The sequence below is a fragment of the Phyllopteryx taeniolatus genome, chromosome 17 (assembly GCF_024500385.1).
Source record: "Phyllopteryx taeniolatus isolate TA_2022b chromosome 17, UOR_Ptae_1.2, whole genome shotgun sequence".
Taxonomy (NCBI): Eukaryota; Metazoa; Chordata; class Actinopteri; order Syngnathiformes; family Syngnathidae; genus Phyllopteryx; species Phyllopteryx taeniolatus.
This window is the reverse complement of record NC_084518.1, coordinates 15,676,110-15,703,794: the sequence shown is the minus strand read 5'-3', so window position 1 is coordinate 15,703,794 and position 27,685 is coordinate 15,676,110. Positions and strand designations below refer to the sequence as shown.

Genomic DNA, 27,685 nt, shown 5'->3' with positions numbered 1-27,685 from the left:
TACTATCATCACCATTGGCATTAATGGTGGAAATGTGAAATATAGGAAAGAAAAACAACACAATTGATGGGGAAAATTGATCCAAAACTGTACAAAAAATATTGTTTGTTGTTTGCAGTCTTTAAGAGTGAGAGTCCTCCGTTTGGCGACGCTGCTGGGAGGCGGCCATTTTGTCCTTCCAGGCCCAGAAAGACACACTGAAACATAAAATGAGATTCTTGAGTCAACACAACTAGGTGTCCTTTAAAATCAAACACATCCTTGCGATTTTGTCCAATCACTACCAAATTTGAATCTTGTATATTAGAAAAACGGAAAACAATAAATTGTGAAGGATTTGACTTTTCGTCATTGGGTGTGGGTGGAGCATGGCAGCATTACTCGCCATGAATCAGAAACGTTTTTGGAAAATTCAGCCCCCGAGACCAGTTTCAGTTAGCACCACCAAATTTGGTAGGCAAGTCGATCATGAGTAGATCCACAAAAAAGTCTCAAGAAGCCATGCCCAAAAAGACACAAGAAGTCGGCCACTTGGGATTGAACCGGCCATTTTAGGCTCATTTCGGCCATTTCCAAAATGAGCTTGTCCAATTTTCAACCACATATATGGATATGGGCGTAGCATGATGAACAAAAAAAGGAACATTTGGAGAGTGGAAGCTGTGTGGCGGACGACAAGGGTGTCAACAAGGTCCGAACGATTAGAGATTAGAACACCTGTTCTCAGGTATTACAAACCTCTTATTTGCACCGCTTTGCCACGGTTACTCTGTGTCGTCGCCAAGCAGCCTGCCGCTCTCCAGGTCGGTGGACAAGGACGTGCCCGAGGAGGAGGTGGAGCCGCGCCGCTGAAACTGGCGGGATTGCACCCCGTAAAAGAAACAGAAGGCCTGACGGGGCGACCGTCATGCAAAGACATACAAACAACAACGCTGTTATATAGAACACTTCCTGTATAGGCAGGAAGTCCCGCCTCGCTCACCTCCTCGATGTCAGCATTGCGGCGAGCTTTGTAGATGAACTCGCCGATGGCCACGAAGACGGACAGGACCAGGCCGGCGGCGAGCACGATGAAGATGCCGCCGATGTTCTCTACGCCCAACGCGTTGGCCTCCTTGTTGTCCTCCTCGGGGCAGCCGTTTCCTCGCCACCACTTCTCCTTCATCATGTGCAGCTTGCCCTCCTCTTGCAGCTGAAGGATGGCGATAGTCACTTTGTCTCTGTACGGAGAGCCTGGACCAATAAAGCAAGCTCTGTACAAAATAATGAAGCCTTTGGAAAGATGTTAATCAGCAGTTTTAATTGACTAGAAAGTTCCTCAATGTACTGAGTGTTCTCCATTTGTCTAGAATACAGTAATCCCATTTGCAGGTAGTGCAAATGCGATTTGCGTTTCGTTGGCGACGGGCAGAAGCCTGGTATCGCCAAAACCATCACTTACCATGAAACCAAAAGAAAGGACATTAAGCCATTTTCAACACACGTGGCGAATGATCAATAGAATTGATTCGTGAATAAAATATAAAATTAACCAAATTTGGACATAGGAGGTTTTGGTCTGTTTCCAGCGATTTGCAAGTTCATTATTTGGAATTTTTTTTTACCTATCCACTGATATAATCGAAATTATTCTAAAATAACGCCGACTTCCTGTGTCTTTTCGGGGATGGCTTTTTGATTTCCAAAAATGTACATGTTTTATGGCGTGTCATCAAAATTTGCGAGAAGTCGTGTTTTCCGGATTCCTGGTATTTCCTCACCTATGGGCGTTCCCACTCCGTATCCCTTGGAGTCGATGAGTCCTCCGATCTGCGTGAGGTTGCAGTTCCTTTGGCTGATGTATTCGATGCTGGTGGACTCCATCAGCATGGCGTAGTCGGTGGTGAGGACACGTGTGATGCCCTCCCGGTTGTTCTTGACCAATGCCGTGTTCTTCCTGCTACTCATGAAGGCCCACATCTTCTCGTAGGTGGAGATCTTGGATTTCTGCACAAAGATATGCACAACTGTGTGTATGTGTGTTTGTTAAGACAAAATGGGGCAGCTGTGCTCTAAGTCGCATCCGGCTGATTCAATTTGTTAGAGCCGTCAATACGGGCAGCAGCGTCTTATTCGACTGCTGGTAATCACAGGCTGCAATCCGCTGGGATAAAACCCAGCTGGACTCGCTCGTGCTGCGTCAGTAAGGATGTGAAGACGCAGGCTGGAACACCAAGTCCACATTTATCGCTGGTAAAGACCTGACACCAGATCATACAGTATCGTCAGTCAGTATTTCTTTAATTGTAGGACAGACATTTTGCTCCTGAAGCTCTGCTGATGTACCATTAAGCAAGATACTGAACCCCCAAACTGCTCAGGTGAAGTCAATGCCAGCCCAGTTTTTTCCCATTTCGCTGTTCTGTGTGAGAGGTACCGATCAGGAATTGGGGTGTTGAAGTGGACCCACAAATTTTACGACATATTATTAACCACCCTAACACAACCATTACTGACTAAAACGAACCCTAAATTAAACTAGACTAATTAACCAACTAACTAACTAACTAACTAACCACACATTCAATGATAATAACCCTAACCAAAGCTCTACCACCCCATCCCTCACTAACAACAATACAAATGCTATTAACCTAAAAGTGACCTCTAACCTAACCTAAATGCAACTCCCCTTAACCATAACTAACATAAACCACAGTAAGCAGAACTCAAACTAAGCCTAACCTACAGCAAATGCTACTATCCCTAACCTAAACACTACTAAATCTAACCTAATTCCTGCCAACCTAAACCAACCCTAATCGAAACATTAATAATTGTGAACAATCCTAACCTCAACGCTTCTACACTTAACAGTAACCTAAACACTAACAGCACTTATCCCAATTAAACTAAACGCTACTAACCCTAACCAAAACTCTAATCACCCTAACCGTCACTAGCCCTAACCGAAACGCTACTATGTCAACCCTAACTATCCATAACCCGAACACGACTAACACTCTTCCTTAACACTAATTCAAACACTACCACCCCAAGCGAAACCTAGCCGAAATGCTCTTACCCTTAACCCTAACTTACCCTAGCTTCAACGGTACTCCCCTTAAACCTGACTAACCCAAACTTAAACGATAACCCTAACTATTTTGCTAGAAAAGCTAACCCTAATCTAAACGCTACTAATCCTAACTAACGCACAACGTAACATTCCTAATTAACCCTAGCACCAATTAAATGGTGAGTACTTACTTATAAGTTACATAAGAGTTACATAGCTATACAGATGCAGCTAAGACATATCCCAATTGCAAGAGGTCAGAGTGTTTGTTCGTAAAAATAAACAAACCTTGAAGAACGTCATAGTGGAGCCGTCCCTCACCGCCCCGTACTCGATCCTGGTCTGCTTGGCCAGATCGTCGGCCGAGTCGATGGGCGCGTCCATGCGCTCCACGGTGAGGAAGGCGGCCAGGTTGGCCGTGTATGACGAGATGATGATCAGGGTGAAGAACCACCAGATGCCCCCTACGATGCGGGTGGATAGAGCCTTGGGCATCAGCTCAGAGCCTGCAACAAGTTGATACTACTAGTACTATTACTACTACTACAACAACACCTAAACACATGTAAAGTTCATTTGTTTAATCATTTCATTCATCAATACCTAACTGCTACTAATCCTAACCTAAACACCAATCCTAACCTGAATCCTACAAACTATAACCAAAACTCAACTAACCATAACCTACAGTAAATGGTAACCTAAACACGACTAACCCTTATTAACCCTAACCTGAACTCTACCAACCCTAACCTAAATGTTAACTACTAACCCTAATCCAAAAGCTAGTAACCAACAAGCTAGCTAATACCAAGAGCGCCAACGTGATCATTAGCTTGTTGTTTTTTGTTGACCTTGCCGCATGAGGGCCCCAACACCAAACCAGAAGCTGTTGAGCAAGGTGAAATTGTTCTGGATCAGCGTGGACGAAGGGTTGCACGGATGTGGGTTGTACCACTCGTAGGGGGTAAACCTGACATAAAAGGATAAAACCAAAAACTAGAGAGCAGAACAATGGAATGTAACGTAATGTAATATAAATGATGTTACCTGGCGATGACAAAGAGCACACAGCTGACGCCGGTGCAGGCCAGCAGGACGTACATCCAGATGTCGGGCGACAGCGGGTTGAGGAAGGAGAAGACGCCCGGGTTGGTGCCGTTCGGCTTGCGGTACAGGATGCTGATGCCCAGCGTCATGAAGGGTTTGGAGAAGTCGATCACCTTCTCACGTACGTACGTGATGGTCAGCGGCGCCACCGCCAGGTCGGCCACCTACGGCGGTAGCTGAGGTCAAATATCACTTCACGTTCCAACATGTAACTATTAGCATTTTATTGTCAGTGCAAAAACCCAATGGATTTGGCCCTGTACTCACGTGGTCTATGAGTTCTCGCACCATGCCGTTCCACTCGCCCTTGTCGTTCTGGGCCCCGTACTTGCCGTCGGCCACCAGACGGACCTCGTAGGTGAACCCCAGGATGTTGGAGAGCTCCTTGAGGAGGTCCAGGCAGTAGCCCTCGAAGCGGTCATTCCCGGCTAGTTCCTTGTCGGACTTCTTGTACATCACGTACGGGTTCTCCTGTGTATGAAAAAGACAAAGTCGTTACTGTTTTTCTCTCCTTACTTACACTTTCATCCTGGTCTTCTTCCTCACCAGGATGGTGGTGACAATGAGCGTCCTGTTGGCCAGCGAGTCGGTCACGTTGTTGTTATTCGTTGTTGACTTCTCGATTAGGTTCATTCCTTTCAGCGAGTTCCATGAGGCGATCTGGAGGGAAGAGGTGGATTTTTTTTCATCACTCTATAGATTATTTGTAGTGTGTTCATTTATTTCTATTATGCAAGGTGGCTGATAAGACAAATAGATGGCGTTATAAATTTGGCCGACGGTACAGATTCGCACTCGATCGACCGATCGCGATAACATGATGTCATTGTATCTGCCTCAGTATGAAAACGACTTCAAGCAAGTCTGACCACGGAGCTGCCAATCATACGTGCGATTACATTGAAAAGTTACCTATCCTCCCTGCTTTCCCGGTAGCTCTGGAACTCGTGACGGAAACGTTCGGCGCTGGTGTACAGGTGACGGAACGTGCCATGGACTTTATTCTTTTTTAAATCTAGTGATTATTTTTACAGCATTTTTTTTTTATTTATTTTGATAGTACAAGGTGCCAGTTGTCACATTATTCATCATTTTAATCATAGGGCACATTCATGTGCCTGTGCCCTTGCGTATTGTATTGTGCGCATGCCATCTGTTCACTAGACTGTGAATGAGCGTATGCTAGCAGTAATCCACACACACACGTGCACACGTGCGTGCACACACACACACACGCACACACATATGCGCACGCACACACATACACAGAGTGGACGAGGCATGTGACAGCTGGACGCTCAAATCCCTCCCTCCCCCTCTCAGCTGCTAAAGAGCAAAGCCACTGATGCGATAAATATTACGTACGTTAAACAAGCACACTTGACATGTCATCAAGTCACACTTGACTTTCTAGATCATTCAATGCAAACCAAAGAGGTGAGATTGTACCAAGCAGACACAGAATGCAGTACGCGAGGCAGCAGCGGTCTGACTAGTACTAAACAACTGAGGCGGCACCTGTCACATGTAGCAGAATGTTCTGGTAAATCTTCATTGTTTAGTTATTGATTATGGTATTTCGCTTTTCCATCCATCCATCCATTTTCAACACCACTTATCCTGGTTAGGGTCGCGGGGCGTTGGAGCCTATCCCAGCTGACTTCGGGTGAAAGGCAGATTACACCCTGAACTGGTCGCCAGTGAGTCGCAGGGCACATATAGACACGGACAACCATTCACACCGTCACTGAGTGGGAACTGAGGCCACGCTGCCTGCACCAAAGTCAGGCGAGTGTCCCACTACACCATCAGTGGCTTGCTTACACTTTTCACTTCCTGTAAACGAGGAAGATGGTGACCATATTTGGAAACAAACCTTCATCCACCTTTTGGTGAGGCGACTTACGCCCTCCACGACACCCTGAGTGGACAAGGGGAGACATGGGTTAGCATTACTGTGCTCACATGGTGCAATGCATCATGGGAGCAGGTGGACTCCCTCACCCTGGCACTGCCATCCTCTTTCAGGCTGATGATGTCCAAGTCAAACTCCCGCCGCAGGCCGTCGCTCTTGTTGAGGACGATGTGGCCCGTCAGGCCGTCCCACTGTGCCTATGACAGCGGTTAACTTCTTTTACACTTGTATGACGATTAAAATAGTGGGTTTATTAGTAACTTAGTGAGCTAGCTAGCTCGGTAAGTAGTTATTTAGTTAGTCATTTATATAGTTATTAGTTAGTTAGCTAGCTAAGTCATTTATCTAGCTGGGTTACCATGTAATTAGTTAACTTGTTGTGCAGTAGTAGTACTTAGTTACTTAGTTTGTTAGTTGGCCTGCTTAAGATGTTAATCTGCTAAATAGTGGTAGTTAGTTAATCAGTCGGCTAGTTATCTGCATTCCGAAGCAGTTAGTTTGCATTGATTAGTTAGTTAGTTAACTAGCTATGTCGTTAGATAGTGGAGTTAGTGGTAGTTGTTTCTACTTGTCTGGTAGTTAACAGTCAGTCCGGTGTCAAAAGTGAGTAAACATGTTGTCTCTGGAGTCCCGTACCTCCTTGAAGAGGTTCATGTATCGAGGTCCAAATCGCCAGGGCTTGTGCCTGTGACACTGCAGAGAGCTGACGGTCATCTGAGTAGCACGCTGAGACGCCACAGACACCAGGAACACGGCGTCGTACATCAGAGCTGCGTCAGTCTGTAACACGGACACATGGTGAGACCACAGTGCTACAAATATTACAAACCCCAATTCCAATGAAGTTGGGACCTTGTGTAAAAGGTAAATAAAAACAGAATACAATGATTTGCAAATCCTTTCCGACCTATATTCAATTGAAGGCACTATGAAAACAAGATGGTTAATGTGCAAACTCCATATCATCACAATTTGAAATGTGCATTCGTCAGACCACAGCACACTTTTCCACTCTGTGTCAGTCCATCTCCATACTCACCTGTTTCCAATTAACCTGTTCACCTGTAGAATTTTCCAGAGGTGTTTTTTGAGCATTCCTCAACTTTCCCAGTCTTTTGTTGCCCCTGTCCCTAACCTACCTACCTACCTACCTACCTACCTACCAACATTTGCAATTAGTAGGGCACAGCGTGTTAAAGTCTAGTGCATTTTCTTACGGTCATGACGCCGTCCATGAGTCCGCCATCTTGCTTGGGCCCCTGCAACCTCTCCAAGGCCCACTTGTCCAGGGTGGAGGCTACCCAGGGGTCGTCGATGTTGAGCAGCCTGAAGCCCGTCATGTTCACCCCGCTGTACCGGTACGGCTCCAGGTCCAACGCAAACAAGTCCTACACCAAGCAGGAAGTAGTGGCTTCCTTCCATACATTTTCTATACATAGGCTACAGTAAATTGTACATCGGTATTCCTTGTCGCTACTCACCAAAGTGGTGAAGAAAAAGTGGTAATATTCTGTCATCATTCCCATGGACGAAAGCTGTCGTATTGCAACAAAAATATTAAAGTAAATATTTATATAGTATATAGACATACATATACAGTAAACAATTTTGTTACACTGTACCTGAGACCTGCTTGAGGACCTCACAGCTCATGCTAACAACAAATACTAACGACTGTATATAAATAATATTGTCTTCTAAAGAAACCTGTTTGAGTAGTTCCGAGGCCATGCTGTAGGAGCAGTCAAAGAGGATGAAGAACTCTTTGTCCTTCTTGAGCTCTTTGAGGAGCGGCCTGGCGTCCTGGTTGCCGGGCGTCAACTGGCGGATTTTCATCTTCAGGTTCAGCTTGGCGGGAGCCTTGATCAACTCCTGCATGCGCATCAGACCTAAACAACAAACACAACAGTTGATTTTGTTCACTTCAACCAAGCACTAATGGAGCGCCAGGCCGTTGTGTAATGATACTTAGTTAAACAGATAAGTTGCCAAATATATAGCGAACTGCAAATGTTTGATCCATTGCTTAATAAAGTTTGTGCTGCCCGTGTAAAATGTCACGATGTACCAGTGCTGTCCTGGTAGACGACGGTGAGCTTTTTCCACTTGAAGAAGTTGACCACATCCAGCAGGGCCCTGGCGACCGCCCCGTACTCGGGGTAGAGGTTGATGAAGAAGGTGTCCCTGTTGTCCACCGACGGATGTTTCCAGCGCGTCTGGATATGCGGAACCTCCAGAGTGTTGCAGATGGACTGAACCGCACTCACGGAAGAGCTGTGAGACGGACCGAACACGGCCACCACGCCCAGGGACAGCTGGTCGCACACTGGACAAAGCAAAGGGACAAATTCATTAGTTAGTTGGTTGGTTAGTTAGTTAGCTGGCTATCATGGGCCAAGTAAGAATGTATTGCACAATTGGTATAGTCCACTTCATAATAACGACTTCCATTTATTGTGTATTAGGTCGGCAGCTAGCTAGTTAGTTAACTTTCGAAGACATTAACCAGTTATTCGGTGAGTTTGTTTGTATTACATTTGTTGGTTAACTAGTAAGTTAGTCTGTTATGTAGTAAGTTAGCAGGCTAGCTCGGTATGTAGTTAGCAGGCTAAGTAGATACTTGTCACTTGGTTAGCTACTCAGCTCGTTAGCTAAGTAACTAAGTAGTCAGCTAGTTAGCATCCTAAGCAAATAGTTACTCTGCAATTACTTAGCTATCTAAGCACTTAGTCTGCCAATTAGTTAGGTACCCTGATGTGGTGAAATTAAATATAATAATCAATAAGAAGAAAATATTTTTGTAGTTACCTCTGCGCGAGGCCTCAAAGCCGTCTTTGGGGTTGATGCGCTGGATGTCGTAGGTGAGCGTGACGTTGGGCATTAGCGTCTTGTTCCTGTTGATGTTGTTAACGGCGAACTTGAACGCCAACTCGTCCAAACTCACCAACTCACGCTCGCGCGTCTCCAGGATCCCGCCTGGTATCACAGAATATAGTATAGCACCATCACTAACATACAAGTCCAAAAACAAATTAAATCTATTTCTTAAGGTTGCCTGTGAAAAAATTTATTAAAAACGATTTTTAGATGCATATTTTTTGTCAGTTGATTCATTGAAAAATAAGTAAATAAAAGTTGACTTGCATTTGTTAATTAATATTAATAGTTCAAAATAATTGATTGATTAATTGATAATTAAATCATGCAATTAGCAGATTTGCAATTAAATAATTATAAAATATTAATAAACAATGAAATATCATTAACAGACTTGCAAAAATTTAAATATGATCAATTGTAAATAATTAATAAATGCAATATATGACTAAGTAGATCTTTAAATAAAAACTATTATGCATATTTAACAATATATTTATTCTTAATTATTAATATAATATTGAACTATTATGCATATTTAACAATAAAAACAAGAGACTTGCACATTATTTTCATGAAAAAAAACAATCGAGTTGCACTTTTAAAAAACATGAAGAACTACCAGAAATATGTAATAATAAAATAGAGACTTACAAAATTAAGCAATGAATAATTCTAAATATTGAAATACTGTACAGTAAAACTTTAGGAGACTTGTTGATTATTTTTTTTAATCATCAGCCATCAATCATTCTTATAAATAGTTAATAATACAATAAAACAGAAAACTTGAAAATAAAAAAAGAACTGATCAAAATATTTATATACAATTAAAATAGTATCAATATTAAGTAAATACAATTTTTTAAATGTAGACTTAAAAAGAAAATATGTGGGAATACACATTTTAGATACAATACAATACGAATAGTCATATACTTATATTTAAAAAATAAAGTCCTAATGTGAGATTGCAATAATGAAACGCACGCGCGCGCTTGTGTGTGTGCGTGTGGGTTGTGTGTGTGTGTTGAGCTCACCAATGCGCAGAACCTGAGCCTCGGCGAGCCACATGTGGACCAGCAGAACCGGAACCACAAGAACCAGGAGGTCTATCATGTCCATGGTGATAATGCCGTGCAGTCAGCATTTGGAACTCTCTCCAGCCTCTTCTTTTCCTCTGATGACGATGATGATGATGATGATGATGCAGGTCACCTCCACCATCTCCTCCACAGCCATCATGACAACTTGAAAACAACCAGAGAAGCTGCACGAATAAAGTGCAAAATGTCTGTCAGCCCAATTCCCGGCCCAACATAATCCTTATAAAGTCTTTAAAAGTCCACAAATTGGCGAAGTGTCAACACACACAGTTGACTCCTGCTGAGTAAATCGCACAAAGCAAACGCTGCGAGTTCAAGCTACATCCGGCAGAGTTCTTCAAAATAAGACACAACCGGAAGTCATCGTACGAACATTCGTTTCACCCCTAATACTGTACTGACAACTGTCTATATTGTGTGTGCTTTATTTTTAATTTACTAACTCATAGTCAAGCAAGCTATCTAGCCAACTGACGAAAACACTACATGGCAAACTAACTAAACCTTAGCAGGCTAACTAGCTAAACACTTCACCAGCCAGCTAGCTAAATAACTACTTAGCAAGTTAGCTAACTAACGAGATAAACAAAATGAAAAATTGAGTGGCTTCTTCCTTGGGTCATGATAATCAATTACATCAAAATGATATTGTGAGACAAATGCATTAAAAATATAGTAAATAAGCCATTTGTTTTTCGATTGAAGGTAGCATAGTGAGGTGAAATCCTGTGATGCGTTTGTGTTTTCTGTCTCCTGTTGGTGTTGAGCTTTAAGCAGCAGATCTGCTGTAGTAATCTTCAGGTTACACGCCAGATGTCAGATTATCTCCTGAGCAACACAACTGGATCACTTCCTGCAAAACACACACAAAATTTATACAACGCCCCCCAATGGCCCATGAACGTCTCACATAATAAGAAGTGGCCTGTCATATTTTTACATGGAATATTAAGTATATGGCACAATTTAAAAAATAAAACACTTGCTATACAAATAAAATATATAGTAGCAATAAAAGCACAAAATATTGTATTTTAAATTATAAACAACAGATACATGCAGCTGATGCAAAAGTTGATTTTAAAATGTATTTTAAAATAATTTGAAAATGTATATCTATAAATGTATATTTCAGAGTATACTAACAATGTGTCCAATGTAGGGTTAAAATTTTAATCGTCAAAGAATTTAAAATGAATAAATTCATAAGATTTGAGAATTATAAAATGATTTTAAAATGCAATATCATATTAAAAATATTTACAAATAAACGCAAAGTCCAGTGTACTAAGATTGAAATACGTCCGTCCATCCATCCATCCATTTTCTGAGCCGCTTCTCCTCACTAGGGTCGCGGGCTTGCTGGAGCCTATCCCAGCTGTCATCAGGCAGGAGGCGGGGTACACCCTGAACTGGTTGCCAGCCAATCGCAGGGCACATACAAACAACCAACCATTCGCACTCACATTCACATTAGAGTCTCCAATTAATGCATGTTTTTGGGATGTGGGAGGAAACCGGAGTGCCCGGAGAAAACCCACGCAGGCACGGGGAGAACATGCAAACTCCACACAGGCGGGGACGGGGATTGAACCTCAGAACTGTGAGGCTGACGCTCTAACCAGTCGGCCACCGTGCCGCACGATTGAAATACGTGTTCAAGTTAAAATAAAAAACATTCTAAATAAATATGAAATCCATACAAATAAGAATAGTAAAAATAAAAAAATACAATAGAGCCCAAAGAATAAAGTGGAGTTGCACGTACAAAAAGTGTAAATGTAGAAAGTTTATTGTTGTTGGTGTCATACAAAGGATAATACTCCACGTGTGTAGCAAAAAGTACAAAGACGAGTCAAAGGGGGACACGCGCGTGATTGTGCCTCACAGTCCCAAAACTAAACTGCATCACAATTATTTGTACAAAAAAATTGAAAGAAACTCCATCCAAGCAAAAGCTCACTGTCTTCATGTGACTGTCATTTTGTTCTTAAGTGCAAACGACAAGCAGTGAAACAGCGGCACCAGGTGGACAAGAGGAGCAACTGCAGGCATGACCTTCAAGTAAATTAGGATCGTGGTAGAACGGTAGTAGGGTTTCAAAGGGGGCATGTCCTGTGGGATGACGCGATTTTGTTGACGGGCATTAGCAAGAGGCATTCACTGTAAATTAGGCCTCACCCACAATTGGGGATAGTAAGCTAGCATCAAGTGTTGCTACCCTAACTTTAGCGCTATTGCTTTTATTTTGGTAGGTTTTGCTACCTCGTTTATGTTCATGGTACCCGGCCTTTCACGAATACAGCGCTTTGATTTGGATACTGACTGGTTTAGCATTACTTTTATTTTGGTGGGTGGCAACATCCTGTTTCTATTTCCTTCCCGTTAGCTTGATTGGACTCAACCGCGGATAAGAACTTTATTTGTGAACAAAGGACTTTGATTTAGATCTTCCATGACTAGTTAATTAGCGTTCTTTTTTCAGCCGGTATCAACTTCCTGCTTTTGTCCGTTACCACTGGCTAATGACCATCTTTTTGTGAGCAAATAGGTTTGATTTGGATATTTTGTGACAGGTTAGGTGCCGTTATTGCTGTGAATTTGTCAACTTTCTCTTGTTGTTCCTTTGCCTTTGGCTCGACACGACCCTCAAATCAGTACATTTTTGCAAACTTCTTGCAAACAAATTTCGATATTCCTTGTTTTAGCTCTTAGTACTAACAATTTTGTTAGCCTTGCCACTTGTTTTAGTTCCATTGCCATTTGCTTAATTAGATTCTGCTTGCATATCAAGGGCCTTTTTGCGAACAAACTACTTTGATTTGGATGCCGATTGGCATGTTAGGGTGGTTTAAGACTGTAGAGCAGACTGTGTGATAAACAACAAGAGCAGAAAGGGAATAAAGTCAATCCTAACTATCTTTTTACAAAATTTTACATCAAAAGTGAGTTTTTGGGACTTACAAATACAAACATCCTGACTACAAACTCCATCAACGGTGGCCAAGAACCTCCTGCGGGGAAAAGTGAGCGACTCGCAGCCTTTGTGTGCCAACTAAAAAAAAAAAACTAGTCATAAAAATAGAGAAGTTTAAAGGTTTTGCATGGAAAAATAGACTTTTGGGCCCTAAAAATAAGTCATCTTGTAGTGCTAAATACCAATAGGATTCTTGCTGGTAAACTGGATGTGGGTTTTCACTTCAGAATCAACAGGATTATATTTTTAAAGTTTTGAATCACGGTGCTTTTGATCTCAGCTACCTGGCCCACCCTGTATTGCTAAAAGCCAACAGAAGTCTTGCTGGTAACCTATGGATTTGAGTCTATCCTTCAAAATAAATAGGCTTCTTATTCTAACAGTATATTCTAGAAGTTAGAGGTGACAACTGCCTTTGATTTCATCAATCTTGACCAGCTTGTATTGCTAAAATGAATAGGATTCTTGCTGGTAAACTGCAGATTTGGGTCTAGCCTTCAAAATCAATAGAGTTCTTGCTCTAACAGTGCAATCTGGAAGTTTTGAGGCGACAAATGCCTCTGATCTCAGCAACCTTAGCAATTTTGTACAACAACAAAAAAAAATATCACTAAGATTCTTGCTGGTAAACTGGATTTAGGCATATCCTTTAAACGCAATAGGGTTCTTGCTTCAACATAGTGTTGAGAATTACAATCGGGCAAGGGCCGAACAACATCACAGTCCTTGAGGACTGGCATTTTATATCCCGGAAAAAGAAAAAAAAAAAAAAAAAAAGCCAGTGAGGTTCTGACATAAAATCAATAGGGATCTTGCTGTAACAGTAAATTCTGTAAGTTTGAGGTGACAAACAACATTGGTCTCAGCCACCTGGGCTATCATGTATCGTTAAAAACCAACAGGATGGGTCTATCCTTCAAAATAAATAGGGCTCGAACAGAGCATATTCTGAGTACCAAGGTGGCAAACTAAAAAAAACAAATCAAGAGGATTCTTACAGTGAAGTTAAAAAGGGGCTAGACTGATACTTGGTGATCCTCATGGAGGGGAGAAGTGTATAAAACGCACACCCGCATTGACGCAGGTGTACCTAATGAACTAGCAGTGCACCCCGTCAGGCGCCATTGGCGGTCGAACAACAGGCGGTGTCAGAACACGTCCCTGTTGCAGCCGTAGTCCTCCCTGCGCACCCACACGGTGTCGCGCTCGGGCCCCCGTTGCGCCGCGCAGGCCTTCAGCACGCCGCGGATCTCCATGGCGTCCATCTTGGCGTCTAGCTCGGTGGCCTGCGTGGCGGTCGCCCCCTCGCGCCGCGACTTGCAGTACTCGTCGTCGTCGCTCAAAATGTCCGTCTCCTTCACCTTGGCGGCGTCCTCGTAGGGTCGCAGGTCGAACTGCTGCTCCAGCCAGAGCTCCGAAGGCACAGGTGCGTGCTGGGACGGCGGCGAGGGGGCGCCAAGGGTGGCCGAGTCCGGGTCCCGGTGGTGGTTGTTGTTGTTGAAGACTGGGTCTGTGTCCAAGACCAGGTCTGTGTCGATAGTGAAGCGGTTTCGCAGCAACTTCCTGCGAGCCAGAGAGCGGGACGGAGCCGAAGCTGCGTACACAAAACATGGGAAGATTAGACACGTTTTATTTTGGAAGGCTTGCTACTTCCTGTTTTCTCCTCCCATAGCCATTGGCTTGCTAGAACTCTTACCATTTAGCTTTTTTTTGAACAACTGACTTAAATTAGGATATTCTGTGACTAGCTTTTATTTTGGTAAGTTTGCTACTTCCTGTCCTTGTTCAATTGCTGTTGACTAAATAGGACACTCAGTCAGCCTATTGGTATTCAGTATATTTTTGTGATCAACATTGCCGTTGATTGAACTCAACTCTCAGGTAGCTTTTTGTAAATAAATGACTGAATATATATATAATATATTGGAAATGGTGATTGCTTCAGTATTAATGCTTTTATTTTGGTATGTTGCTGCTTCGGTTTGATGTACCATTGCTGCTGGCTTGACAGAGTGCTACATTAGCATCTTGCGCTAGTATTGTACTTAGTGACAAGGGATGTACATCAAGTATTGATTTGAACGAAATACAAACGTAACAGCTTATTTTCCTGAAAAGTGTTGAGGTCACCTGCTCGGTTGACGACGGGCCTGTGTGCCCCCTTGAGGGCGCAGAGTCGCTTGCCCCCAAAGGGCACATACTGCTGGCTGAGGGGAAGAGACTCTGTCTTGAGCAACTGCCGCCGCTGCTTCTCCCTGAGGATGGAGTGCACCGCCTTCAGCAGATCCTTCTTGCTCTCCGCAGAACTGATCACAAAAAGAAAAAACGGGGCATCGGTGCATTCAAAACGGCTAGGAAAAACAAAACATGGATAAAAATGGATTTAAAATTTTTTTATAAAATCCAAGTGGTGACTTAAAGCCGAAACATTGAGTCAAGAACTCTGGGACACTTAAAATAAATAATAGCAGCTAAATAAATGAACGAATGAATAAATAATGAAATAAACACATTTTTCAAAGTATGAATTAATGTACCATTTAATTTCATTATTTTTTAAATGTAATTTTTTTTTTACTAATTACATTTGTTATAAATTCTCCCTAAAAACAAACAAAAAATAAATAAACAACCATAAAATGAAATGAGTGTATTTAAAATAAAACAAATGAAATTAAACTAATAACTACAGAAATTACAAAAAATAAAAGACCAAAATAAAAAAGATGCATCACAAAAAACAAAAGAACAAAAATGAATCAGTGATAAATGAGTTTATTATATAGATACAATTTAAAAAGTAAAAATTGTTTGATTTCGTGTAAAGAAAAATAAATACATAGAAAATAAAAAAGATAAAAGGGATGAAATAATACCAACAAAAATATATTACTAAATAATAAAACAACTAGATTAAACATAGTAAGAGTCTTTAATTGGTTAATAAAAGTTCAAACCTGCAGCACAACTGGAAGGTTCTCTCCGGTCGCCCCTCGGATTCCGACCTGGTGTGAACTATTTCACACACAGCTGTGCCTTCAGAGTCTACACAGATAAAAGACAAAGATGAAATGTAACCTGCTTTCACAAAGGAAAACAATTGCAGTCATTAATCTATTTTCCCCACTAACTGCTAGGCCATTAGCAGACGAAACAATTAATGGTGATGATGTAACTTATTATCAGCTGCAGCGTTAGCGTACTTGTGAGGGCGCGGACTTGCAGCGAGTGGGTGCCGATCATGTGACGGAAGCGGAATGGATCCCGGTCATCGTTCATGGATGATCGGTGAGAGCCGCCCTGAGGAAGAGGAGTGTACTACATTAACATGGCAACAGGGGGCACTGCAGTACACTTCATTTTTACATTATATTTATATTAAGAAAAAATAATATGGATCCTCACCACTTTCTTTCTATGCTTGGCCGAGTCTTTGTACACAAACACCACAGCGGTTTTGAAAACTAAGGGACAGAAATAATTTCCCAAAAATATGAGTCAGGACATCATGTAGAAATAAATCCACTTCCACGGGGCCGTGCCAGGACAATCATTTTTGCCGTGACGATGATGTAATAGTCGAAATATTAATTCTCTGTATGGAGGCCAAGCAGGGTGCAAAAGAATAAAAGAGGGCAACGCAGGGAGGCTCTCTCTTTTATGACATGATAAAATTGTAGTGCAAAGATCATATTGTGTGCAAAGTTCTCATTTCTACTGTAAACACTTAAGTATTTCTGTAACTATTCATGTATACAGGGTTAGATATAGACGCAAACATTTATTTTTAAAACATTAACCCACTATGCCCCCCGCCCTCCAATATAAAAATAGATAATATACATAAAAACCAATACATAGCTTTAACCTTTTTTTTATCAAAATTACTAAAATAATAATTGTCAAATATAGTTTTTAAAGAATTTAAAAACATTTTACACAATATATTGTTTTAAATATATAGCCCTACAATATATTTTGATATATTATGGTAAAAATTTTAAATGTTAAAAAAATAATTAAAAAATGCATGGGGCACTTAACATACCCAAATACCAGTTTAGTTTGGGTAATTATGTTCTATAAATAAGCTTTAAAATAGAGTTTGAATAGTGAACCTAGAAGGGGGACTTGGGTACATCACAGACGTCTTGATTGAAAATGGAACCATGTTTCTATAGTTTTGTAGGTGTAGATTACCAAAGGCAGCCAATTCTGGGTCTTTCTTGCCCTTTCCCAAAGAGGCCGGAGGGTTGACCCAGACCACGCTGGAGTGCATGAGCAGATCGCCCATGGAGAGGTCTCCCACCTCCTTCTGCTCGCTGATGAGCTGATCGAACACGGCGCCAAACTCCTCGTGGAGCTTCTGCATCTCGTTGATGTGACTCGCCACCTTGTTCATCGCCTTCATGGCCACTGAACAAACATGCATACACACGTCATGTGTGAATCCCTAAAGCAGTGTGTAGACTCCCTTAATCGAGATCCAAACAATGTGTATGATTCCCTTAAGCAAGGTATAAAACAGACAGTAGGCCTCAATCTTTACAACCTTAAGTGAGGTCTAAATTAAGTGTACGACTCCCTTAAGTGAGGTTTAAACCAATGTGTCTGAACTCCCTTAAGTGAGAGCTAAACCTGGGTGTATTACTCCCTTAATCAAGGTCTAAAGCAGTATGTGACTCCCTCAAGTAGGGTCTAATCCAGGAGTATTATGACTGCCTTAAGTGAGCTCTAAACCAATGTGTATGCCTCCTTTAATCAAGGTTTAAAGCAATGTATGATTCCCTAAAGTAGGGTCAAAACCAGTTTTCTGACTGGCTTAGGTGAGGTTTGAACCAACGTGGATGACTCCCTCCATCAATGTCTTAAACAGCGTATGACTCCTTTAAATGAGCCAACACTAGAAACAGCGTATGACTCCCTTAAGTGAGCCGAAACCAGAGTTTGACTCCTTTAAGCAAGATCTGAAGCAGGATCTGAAGTGTACGACTCCCTTAAGCAAGGTTTAAAGCAGGGTACATGAGGTGGGGTAGGGTGGTTGGTTGGGGGTGCTGGCATTGAGTCCCCGCAGCCCCTACTGGGTGGCCGGTTGTCGGGGCGCCTCTTTGGGGCCGGCGGACCGGCCCGGGGTTCCTCGGTGTGGGACGTGTGCCGTCCGCTGGGCTGCTCTCGGGTGGACCCCTGGGCCTGATCCCGCCCCTCGATTGATTGGGTGGGGTCCTCAGCCGCCGCGGTGCGGCCACAGCAATTACAGGACACTTCTGTCAGTCTTAGTGCATGTAAAACGGTATCAATTCACTTGCATGTATCCGCAGGCACACACCCCGAGGACTCTTTCACTGGGTGTGGGGTCACGCACTTACTGCGACAAATAACTCATGAATATGCAAATCGCTTGTGTATCCCCTCACTTATACTCTCGTCCTCTAGACTTTTATAATTTACATAATTAATGCCACCACACTTCAGTTGTACAGTCGGGTTCACGACCCTTGTCCTTCATGCTTCTTCTCCTCTCCTTGTCCTATTCTATCTTGTCCTGTCCTTCCCTCACAGGGTGTAGCACTACAGCCCCATGCAACACTCAATGTTGCATTGTTGGAGATAATGTAATGATTTACTTTTCGCATCCTGTTTACAATTAGTGCTTTGTCTTTTGTCTTTGTTTCGCTCTCCCTTCTAGAAACTTTGTTCTTTTCGACTGATCAAGTCTGATTCTCAATAAACCTCAACTATAATAACACAGCGGAAGCTTAAAAACTCCATTGTGACACAGTAAAACTGTTCCGGCAAAAAAGTGATACAGATTTTCAATTCTGCTTGACCTAACAGCCGAACAGGACAAAAAAAAAAAAAAAAAAAAAAATGTGTATGTCACCCTTAGGCAAGTTCCCAATATATGACTCCCTTGATCGGGGTCTAAAGCAGTGTATGACTCCCTTAAGTGAGGTCTAAACCACAGAGTACGACTCCTTTCAGCAAGGTCTAAAGCAAAGTGTATGACTCCCTTAAATGAGGTTTGAAACAGAGTGAATCATTCTCTTAAAATCCTTTATAACAATGTGTATGACTCCCTTAGATTAAGTCTAACCCAGTGTGTATGACTCCCTTAAACAAGGTCTAAAGTAAAGTATGGGTCCCTTAAGCAAAATATAAACCAAATGTAAACTGCAGTGTATGACTGTTAAGCAAGGTCCAACTAGAGTGTATAGTGCGGTCTAAGAAAAGTGTATGACTCCCTTAAATATCCATGACTCCTTTAAGTAAGTTCTATAAAGCAATGTGTGACAAATCTCACTGTCCAGGTGGTAGTGTTCATCGCTGTCAGGGTCCGTGAGAGAGAAGAGCTCCCTGAGCAGCAGAGGGTACTTGAGGACCCTCTGGATGGGCTTGATCAGGTAAGACTCCAGAGTGGACGAGTGCTGCTGCTTGGGGTTCCGCTCGGACAGGAACGCCTTGAAGTCCGGGTCTGTTTTTGCTAGAAGAGTTACAGAAATGCCTTTGATGTTCACGCTCAAAACCAGAAACCACTTACAGACTGGAAAAAGGCTTGTTTACCTTTGGCGAGCACCTTGGGCACCTTAGTGTGGCTGGCGCAGAAGGCGCTGTAGATCTTGAAGCGGTCGGCATAGTAAAGGAACGAGCCGCCCAAGGAGAAGAGCACTTTCTGTGGAAGCAAGTGTATGACTCCAATCGGCGTGCTTTAGACCAGAGTGTATGACTCCCTTAAGTGTGGTCTAGACAAGTGTGTGCGGCATGATTCTAGTTCTAGCAAAATCAGTGTATGACTCTCTTAAAAAAGGTCTAAACCAAAGTGCATGACTCCATTAAGTGAGCCGTAACGGTGTATGACAGCCTTTAACTAGGTGTAAACAAGCGCATGACTCCCTTATCAGGTCTAAACTAGTGTACAACTCCCTTAAACAAGGTCTAAGCTTCTTTTTATCTCCACCTTGAACTGCTCCACTCTCTCCAGTCTGTCCAGATTGGGTACCAGTCTGATTCCGTCCTCCAAAGTCCTCAGAAACTCCACCTGGAAGTCCACCATCTCGCCCAGGTTGCCGAACAGAATGTCCAGCTGCCACAGAAGATTGCAGATGTTATAAAAAAAAAATAAAAAAAACATGATCACGGTCTGGTAGCAGTTGACGGATCTTACCTCGTCCTGCGTGAGGAAGCTCTCCTTCTGCAGCGGCGTCAAGTAGCACTCGATGAGGCAACGCAGGTCCTGCACAGATGAGGAGGAACAAGCTCAGACGCCCCAATGGGGAACAAGTAGGGAGGGTACACGGGGATGAGTCACCACCGACTTTGACGTAAGTCTTCTCCGTGTCCACCAGCTCGCTGATTACTTTGCGCAGCTTGTCGGCGTGTGAGAGCTGACGCTGAGTGCAGGACGGCGGCAGGGCCGACACCGGGCTGGGGGACAGGGATGTCGAGGAGGAAGACGAGGATGAGGAAGACAACATCTGGCACTCGGGAGCGTCATGGAGGCTGCGGTGGTGGAAGGAGGACACCTGTGCAGTGTTCTGAGGGGAGGTGCGGATGCATTCAGTATACAGGCATGCTGAGAGATGTCAAAGACAAACGGAATTGTAGTGATTACAAAAAAAAAAAAACACACACCCTTAAGCAAGGAATTTAGCGAGGGTATAAAACTCCTTCAAGCGAGGTCTTAACGGGAACTGACTCCCATTGGCGAAGTTAACACCAGAGTGTATGACTCCCCTAAGGTCTAAACCAGAAGACTGACTGCCTAAAGTAAGAATACGAAGCTATGCTTCCCTCCAATGAGGTCTAAACCATACTGTATAGAACCCTTAAACAAGTCCTAAACCATAGTGTATGACTCCCTTAAAATATGTTTAAACCAGTTTATTTTTATACCACGTTGAAAATAAGTGTATGACTTTCTTGGTCTAAACCAGACAGTATAGCACCCTTAAACAAGGTCTAAACCAGTGAATGACACCCTAAGTGAGGTCTATACCAATGTGTATGACTCCCTTAAGCAGGTCTTAACCAAAGTTAGCAAAGTAAAAAATATGCAAATGACTCCCTTAAACCAAGTCTAGACCAGATTGCATAGCACCCTTAAACAAAGTCTAAAGCACTTACACAAGGTAGAAACCAGGGTGCATGAAATGAACCTTAAAAGGAGGTCTAAACCAGAGCATAAGACTCCCTTAAACAAGGTCTAAACCAATGTATGACACCCATAAAGGTCCCATAATTTGGCTATTTAGACCTCCATAAAGGGACTCTCTAACATTGACTTTGCATAAAAGGGCAATTTCATTAAAAAAAAAACACCTTGGTTTTACCATACGAGTGTCCACAAAAGGCCCCTCTGACAGCTACTTCTATTTGACACAGTTTTATATCACATTGTCCATATTTGGCTAAGACTGCCCCCTGTCCTCTGATTGGTTGACTCAGTGTAGAAGACCCACTTGTGAGAGGCTATGCGTTTGTTATGTTTATAGGACTGGCCCGGGAGCGGAAAAGGAAGTCGGAGATCTTTGCAAGTGACGTAGATAAGCTTGAGAAATACGAATGACCCGATTTCAGGACTCTTGGCAGAAAAATGTCTGGAACTCAGGAATGCGTGGATGATTTGAATTCATATTTCACGTTTAATGAGGCACCATCGAGACAATATTACATTGCAAATCCTAGAAAAAGTTGGTTTGGCAAAATACAGGACCTTTATGTGCGATCTAAACCAGAGTGGACAACTCACTTAAGCAACGTCTAAGCCACTGTATGACTCCCTTAAGGATGGTTTACCGTGTATGACACCCTTAAACAAGGTCTAAATCAGTGTAGGATATCCTTAAGGGAGGTCTAAACCAGTCTGTGTGACTTCCTTAAACAAATTATACATCAACATCCATGATCCCCTTACATGTGGTCTAAACTTAAGAGCGTATGACTCTGTTAAACAAGGTCGAAAGCAGAGTGTCAACCTTGACCTTTGTACAAATTGTGCCTCACGTTGCGCACACTTACTAATGTAGAGTTTTAAATGCGAGACGTATCCAGGTGGAATACAATTAAGAATGACAGACGGGCAGCGGGGGTGGAGACAGACCCGTCTCAGCGGATTGCATGCCTCGTCTTGCGTTCACGCTATGCTAATGACAAAGCCCATTTTCCGTAGTGGCATTCAAACCCGTTTGGCAGCACGACCGCATCTGGACACACACAAAGATAGTGATCTTCCATGCATCCACTGTTGTTCCTTCTCAACTAAACCACAACAAACAGCCAGCCTCATAGAAAAGACCAAATCTAAGACACAAAGCAGAGTGCATAACTCCCTTAGGCAAGATCTAAACCTGACGGGTAGTCTGATGTATTGTTGGAGAATTGTCGTTGCAATGTGCCATGCACAATAGTCACATTGCAAGGTCAGGCGATGTCTGAGGCAAAAGAACTCTGGTACCCAACATGCACTGCACACAGAACAGCCCAGAGTGTTATTTACCAATCTTCTTGTATGGGAAACAATTTCATGACTGCATTTAATGTGCAGTAAAGCTCTTCAGAATGCAACGAATGAACACAACAGATTACACCGGGGGTGGGGGGGGTGAAATTGCTATGACTAAATTTGAAGGAAAAAAACTTAAGGTGCACACAACGTGTCGTTTAAAATAATGCACTGAAATATGTAAATAATTATGCCTATTATGTAAACATGAATAGTGTTAGGAATGTGCTAATGACTACAGAATAACTGTGCATGAAAAGAAATGAATTTAACTTTATGTCTGGCTGGACTCTTACCTGCTTTGTACTACAGTGCATTTAAAAAGACGACGACTTGTTTCTGAGAACCGGAGTTCAAATGCCGGCCTCGCCTGTGTGGAGTTTGCCTGTTCTCCCCGTGCCTGCGTGGGTTTTCTCCGGGGAGTCCAGTTTCCTCCCATATCCCAAACTCATGCGTGGTAGGTTGATTGAAGATTCTAAATTGCCCGTAGGTGTGAATGTGAGTGTGAATGGCTGTTTGTCTATATGTGCCCTGCGATTGGCTGGTGACCATTTCACGGTGTAACCCGCCTCTTGCCTGAAGATAACTTGGATAGGCTCCGGCATGCCCGTGACCCTTGTGAGGATAAGCGGTACAGAAAATGGATGATAAACTGCCCAAACAACAGATAGAGGGGAAAAAGAGAAATGTGTGCTAGGTTTCACGTTGCAGTTATGTTATCCTGTATTTTTATTGTTAGATTTCAATATATAACGCATGGTTACAAAAAACAACAACAAAAAAAACCTAAAAATCGCAATGTCATTTTTTTCCCCAGTATCGTGCACCCCTAAGACCATGTGGCTCACTGAAATGAAGTTTAAAAAAAAGTGTATGACACCCTCAAATACTCAAGGTTGAAACTAGAGTGTGCGACTGCCGTGAGGTCCTTAAACAGAGCGTATGACTCCCTTAAGTGAGGTGTCACTCAGAAGAATGAGCATCAGTGGACTGACAGATGGATGGTGGAGCAGAGACAGATGTCATTGCGAAATGGAGATGCCACTTCACCGCCAGCACATTAACAAGCGAGCTGCTGCTACCCCTTTAATGACGTGCTAATGCATGCTATCCATTGCACATCATAACAATAAACATGAGCCTTCAACACAAACATAGGGCAGCTCACCAGGTGTAAAACATCACAGAGCAACTTGGACGCCCACTTGGAGTTCATCCTCGTCTTCCTCTTTGACCTCCTGAAGACAGACATGCTGGCGGTCGGATCACAGCTAAAACCTCCGTCCAGGGGTATTCAACAAAACCGCCGAACATGAGTTCATAAGCCTTCAAGTTTCAGACTGACAAAAAGAAATCCCGTCTCACTCCGGGGTGGAACAAACAAGTCGAGAAGAAGCGTCTCCTCTGTGAGTTGAGAAACCGGAGAGGAGGAGGCAGGGAAAGGAGGAGGGAAAGGAAGGAAGTGCATACACTCACTTGGTTATGTAAGCAGAACTGACAGCAACAACAGACAAGATGAAAGATTGATTAGATCAGCACTAAATTCTGTCATTATGATTCGTGCATGATTCAATCATCTAAAAAGTTCCATTCCAGACCTGCATCAAAGAAATGTATTTTCCTTTGATCCGTCGCCCCACTGGTCGGCAATGTTTTCCAGAGGTCTGTATTGTAATTTTTGCCCTACGGACAGACAAACAAGCGGCCATGATAACTTCCTTGGTGGAGGTATAATGTATCTGATTTATTTCATTTGGATGCATGTGTTACAAAATGAGAAATAGCCCCAATTCCAGACCTGCATCAGAAAATCATGTTTGTTTCCTGTCACCCCACTTTGGCAAGTTTTCCAGAGGCCCGTTCAGTAATATTAATCCACTAACAGACAAACCAACAGGTAGCAAGTCCTTTTATTCATCCCCTTCTGCATATTTCTGAATTGTCTCATTAAAATTCTATGAGAAATGTCCTCTAAAAAGTTCCATTCCTGACCTGCACCAAAAATGTATTTTCCCCCCTTGACCCATCAACCTGCTTCCCCAGAAACTTTTGCAGAGGTCTGCTCAGTCATTTTTGCATAAGCTCACTACAAAACAAACTAACTGCAATGACACCTTCCTTGGTGGAGGTTTTACGCTCACTGGCTGCACAATTTCATTCCAAAGTCTACAAAACCTGCACAGACCAGACCGCACCTGGCGTTGCACCTCTCTCACACATACACGGTTATGCAACACCTTAACGCCTTAATTCCAATTGACTGATGCACACATGTGCCGAGTGTCTCTTTATGACACCTCATTTGCATAACAGGCAGTTGGAGGACCACCCGTTTGAAAACAAATGTTACAAAAACCTAAAAAAAAAAAAAAAAAAAAGCCATGTGTGAAGCACAACAGGTAAATTACATGAATTCAAAGTTAAAAAAAAAAAGCATTACCTTATCCCCAAAGCAGGTCTTGCACCTCTGGCTATGGAGCGAGTGCATGTGTGTATATGTGAGTGTGGAAGTAGTGTTGTGTGGAGGGAGGAGCTGGGAGGCAAGCGGCAACCTGTCACGATCGCCGCGCCCGCCAGCGAAAAGTGGGATAAAAGAGATTAGTTACGCACAGCATATCATAGCTCTTGGCTTGACATGTATTAAATACAGTGTATATGAATGTTTGCTCAGAAGTGTCTACTTGACAATGATGACAAAGCCACTTGGATAAAATTTTAATTGGTTGATGAACTGATATTTTTCATTGAATTATAGAATGACTCACCTAGATTAAAATAATGAAATGATTTGTATTTTACAAATCAAGAGTTTAAATGCAAAAGCAGACATCTCATCTTTTGTGAATTAAGTACGAGTTCTTTCATTTCTGATTTTAGGTTAAAGCTAATTTTTACTCAGGGTATTCTAAATCAATGAGAAATTAAGATGTTAATTTGGGTAATTTTTTTATTGTCTTTCATGTAATTTCATCGCAAAAATCAGACAACTCAAATAATTTTGTTCAAAAACAGACAAGTCCAAAATTTTACAAAATTACACTAAAAGGACGAACTTTTCTCTAAATCGCTCTTCACGGCTTTTGTGTTTGAACTCTAAACATTTTACAAACTATAGCAAATTGATGACATTATTATTATTATTAACAAATATCTTTTTTAGATATATTGGACCCCCGCTGTTCACGAGGGATAGCGACTGGGCCCGACCGCAAATAGCGAAATAAATAATTCTAAAAAACATGCATGAAAAAAAACAATTTAAGAAAATAAGAATATAAGTGGGGGCTTGGGTCAAAACACCGCGAAAAAGGAGGGTATTGGGTTAAAAAAATGTGAATAAGTGGGTGTATTGGGCTTCCCTGCTAACGCTACTGCCCCTGCGACCCAACCTTGGATAAGCAGAAGAAAAAATGGATGGATATTATTTTTCTTTATAATTATACAGTGATGCAAAACATGTGGTCCGGTGACATCATACGTAATCTCCACTGGTGACATCATACGTAATCTAACGCATTACTTTTTATATTATAGTCAGATTACAGTTACTTTGATTTATCTGCCAATAGTTACCTTTTTTGTTCATGAAAAGCAGCGCTTAATATGCTTTTGGTATTAAAATGTGCTATTTTTGCTTAGACAACAGATATTTATCATTAACAAACTACAGTGCTTGGGAACATGAGGCAAGTCAATAACCAAGACACTTGATTCAGTCACGGAGCATGTCGTAAGTGTAAACCAATTTTCAGCCTCTGTTTTAGTAATGACGAATAAAACAGACAAAAAAATACTGTATTCTTAACTATCCATAACTAAAATGCACACAACGACTAACTACAATATAGAAAAAGGGCGAAATATTTATAGACTGAGCCGTCTGGGTCAATGATGTCACGTGACGTGTTGCACGTTTTCCGTACACAGTCAACTCACGTGTACCCAAGCAGCCAGCGACGCAAACACAATGGACGGTGATGAGGGATTGGCATCCTTAAACTGGAAATACAGTCACTACTTTGAGTTTCTCCAAAGAGGACAATACTAAGGTTCGTTGTATACTATGCGCGCGAAAAGTTTACTGAGAATGGTGTGCTTGTTTATATTTAGGTGGCTATTTGGGATGTCAAGTCTGCACTAAGTTGCTCATTTAATGTGGCTTCAACTACACTCATATTTAAGTTATTTTTCCATGTTGCTGACATCATTTTGTAATTTGTGTGGCGTACATTACCAAGTAATGGGTACGGTTATGCTAATGCTTTTTTTTGTACTGTGGCCAAGTGATAATCCTGCCACTTGACAGCTGCTGAAAGTAAGTAAAAAGTTACTTGCTTTCTAATTTAGTTACTTTTGAAATCAAGTAATCAGTAAAGTAACCAAATTAGTTTTCAGCTACAGTAATCAGTAAAGTAACCAAGTTACTTTGTCAAGGTAACTGTGGCAACACTAATGTATATTTATTTTTTTTGAAGAAATTTAAGGCATTATTAAAGCTACTGATTACATTTAAGACCTCTCATTCACCTAAAATATGACTACTCTGGGTGGACAATAATTTAAGAAAATCCTGCAATATTATTTTTGAATGAATTACATTTTGGGGGGATTTTTGATCAAAATTAGAGCAGTATTTTTCTTATTGTGGGGTGTGGCATTATTAAAACATTTTGAAAGGAGGATTTGAGCATACTGTGTCACTAGTGGATAATTAAGGCCATCATTTTGGAACTTCTATGTTTTTTATCTTGAAATAAAGGCCCTATATATAAATATAAGTTATTATTATTAAAATAAAACTATTAATTGTTAGTTATTTACTGCTGAATTAATTCATGAGGACAGGACTCTCTCTAGTGGACAGACTGTGACAGTACAATCACCAGTTATGATTAGACATGATGAGATTAAAAATGTAAAAAAAGAAGTGACATTTGAGAAGATGCTAAAAATAATAAAGGAAGCAAGCAATGTCTGTCAATCAAAGAAAACCCTAACCCCTTGAAAGCTTAAATAGCACATTTTTCAAAAGCCTCCAGGTATAAAAAAAAAAAAAAAAAAAAAAAAAAAAAAAGAAGTATATAAATGATGAGCAGTTCGACTTTTTCTCCCCTGGGAATGACGACAATCACCACTATCATCA

General features: G+C 41.9%; 2 protein-coding genes across 9 annotated transcripts in view; both read right to left on the bottom strand.

Annotated features, from left to right (window-relative positions):
- Nucleotides 1-16: 16 nt before the first annotated feature.
- On the bottom strand, nt 17-10,607 carry LOC133467402 (glutamate receptor ionotropic, kainate 1-like). 5 transcript variants are annotated; one of them, XM_061752240.1, is made up of 18 exons: nt 10,001-10,599; nt 8,892-9,059; nt 8,152-8,409; nt 7,791-7,972; nt 7,565-7,618; nt 7,301-7,471; nt 6,720-6,863; nt 6,173-6,280; nt 6,045-6,089; nt 4,715-4,828; nt 4,436-4,639; nt 4,109-4,332; nt 3,913-4,031; nt 3,347-3,564; nt 1,761-1,986; nt 983-1,233; nt 739-890; nt 61-197 (listed from the first exon to the last, which is right to left on the bottom strand). In XM_061752240.1, the coding sequence occupies exons 1-17, from the start codon at nt 10,083-10,085 to the stop codon at nt 765-767; spliced, it is 2,697 nt and encodes an 898-aa protein (XP_061608224.1). In that variant the 5' UTR covers nt 10,086-10,599; the 3' UTR covers nt 61-197; nt 739-764. The 5 variants fall into 5 exon arrangements, with proteins under 5 accessions (XP_061608223.1, XP_061608224.1, XP_061608226.1 ...); XM_061752239.1 differs by lacking the exon at nt 739-890 and having other exon boundaries at nt 17-197; nt 10,001-10,604; XM_061752242.1 differs by lacking the exon at nt 739-890 and having other exon boundaries at nt 62-197; nt 983-1,192; nt 10,001-10,606.
- A 1,233-nt stretch (nt 10,608-11,840) lies between these two features.
- Nucleotides 11,841-27,685, bottom strand: part of LOC133467396 (rho guanine nucleotide exchange factor TIAM1-like) — a 57,521-nt gene continuing 41,676 nt past the window's right edge. For all 4 annotated transcript variants that reach the window (XM_061752230.1, XM_061752233.1, XM_061752232.1 and 1 more), the window contains 11 exons: nt 20,357-20,575; nt 20,206-20,274; nt 19,999-20,124; nt 19,605-19,713; nt 19,345-19,524; nt 17,244-17,459; nt 16,449-16,507; nt 16,247-16,343; nt 16,001-16,088; nt 15,174-15,349; nt 11,841-14,637 (listed from right to left, as the gene is read on the bottom strand). In XM_061752230.1, the coding sequence (XP_061608214.1) occupies nt 14,192-14,637; nt 15,174-15,349; nt 16,001-16,088; nt 16,247-16,343; nt 16,449-16,507; nt 17,244-17,459; nt 19,345-19,524; nt 19,605-19,713; nt 19,999-20,124; nt 20,206-20,274; nt 20,357-20,575 (1,785 nt within the window). In that variant the 3' untranslated portion in view covers nt 11,841-14,191. The remainder of the gene's footprint in view (nt 14,638-15,173; nt 15,350-16,000; nt 16,089-16,246; nt 16,344-16,448; nt 16,508-17,243; nt 17,460-19,344; nt 19,525-19,604; nt 19,714-19,998; nt 20,125-20,205; nt 20,275-20,356; nt 20,576-27,685) is intronic.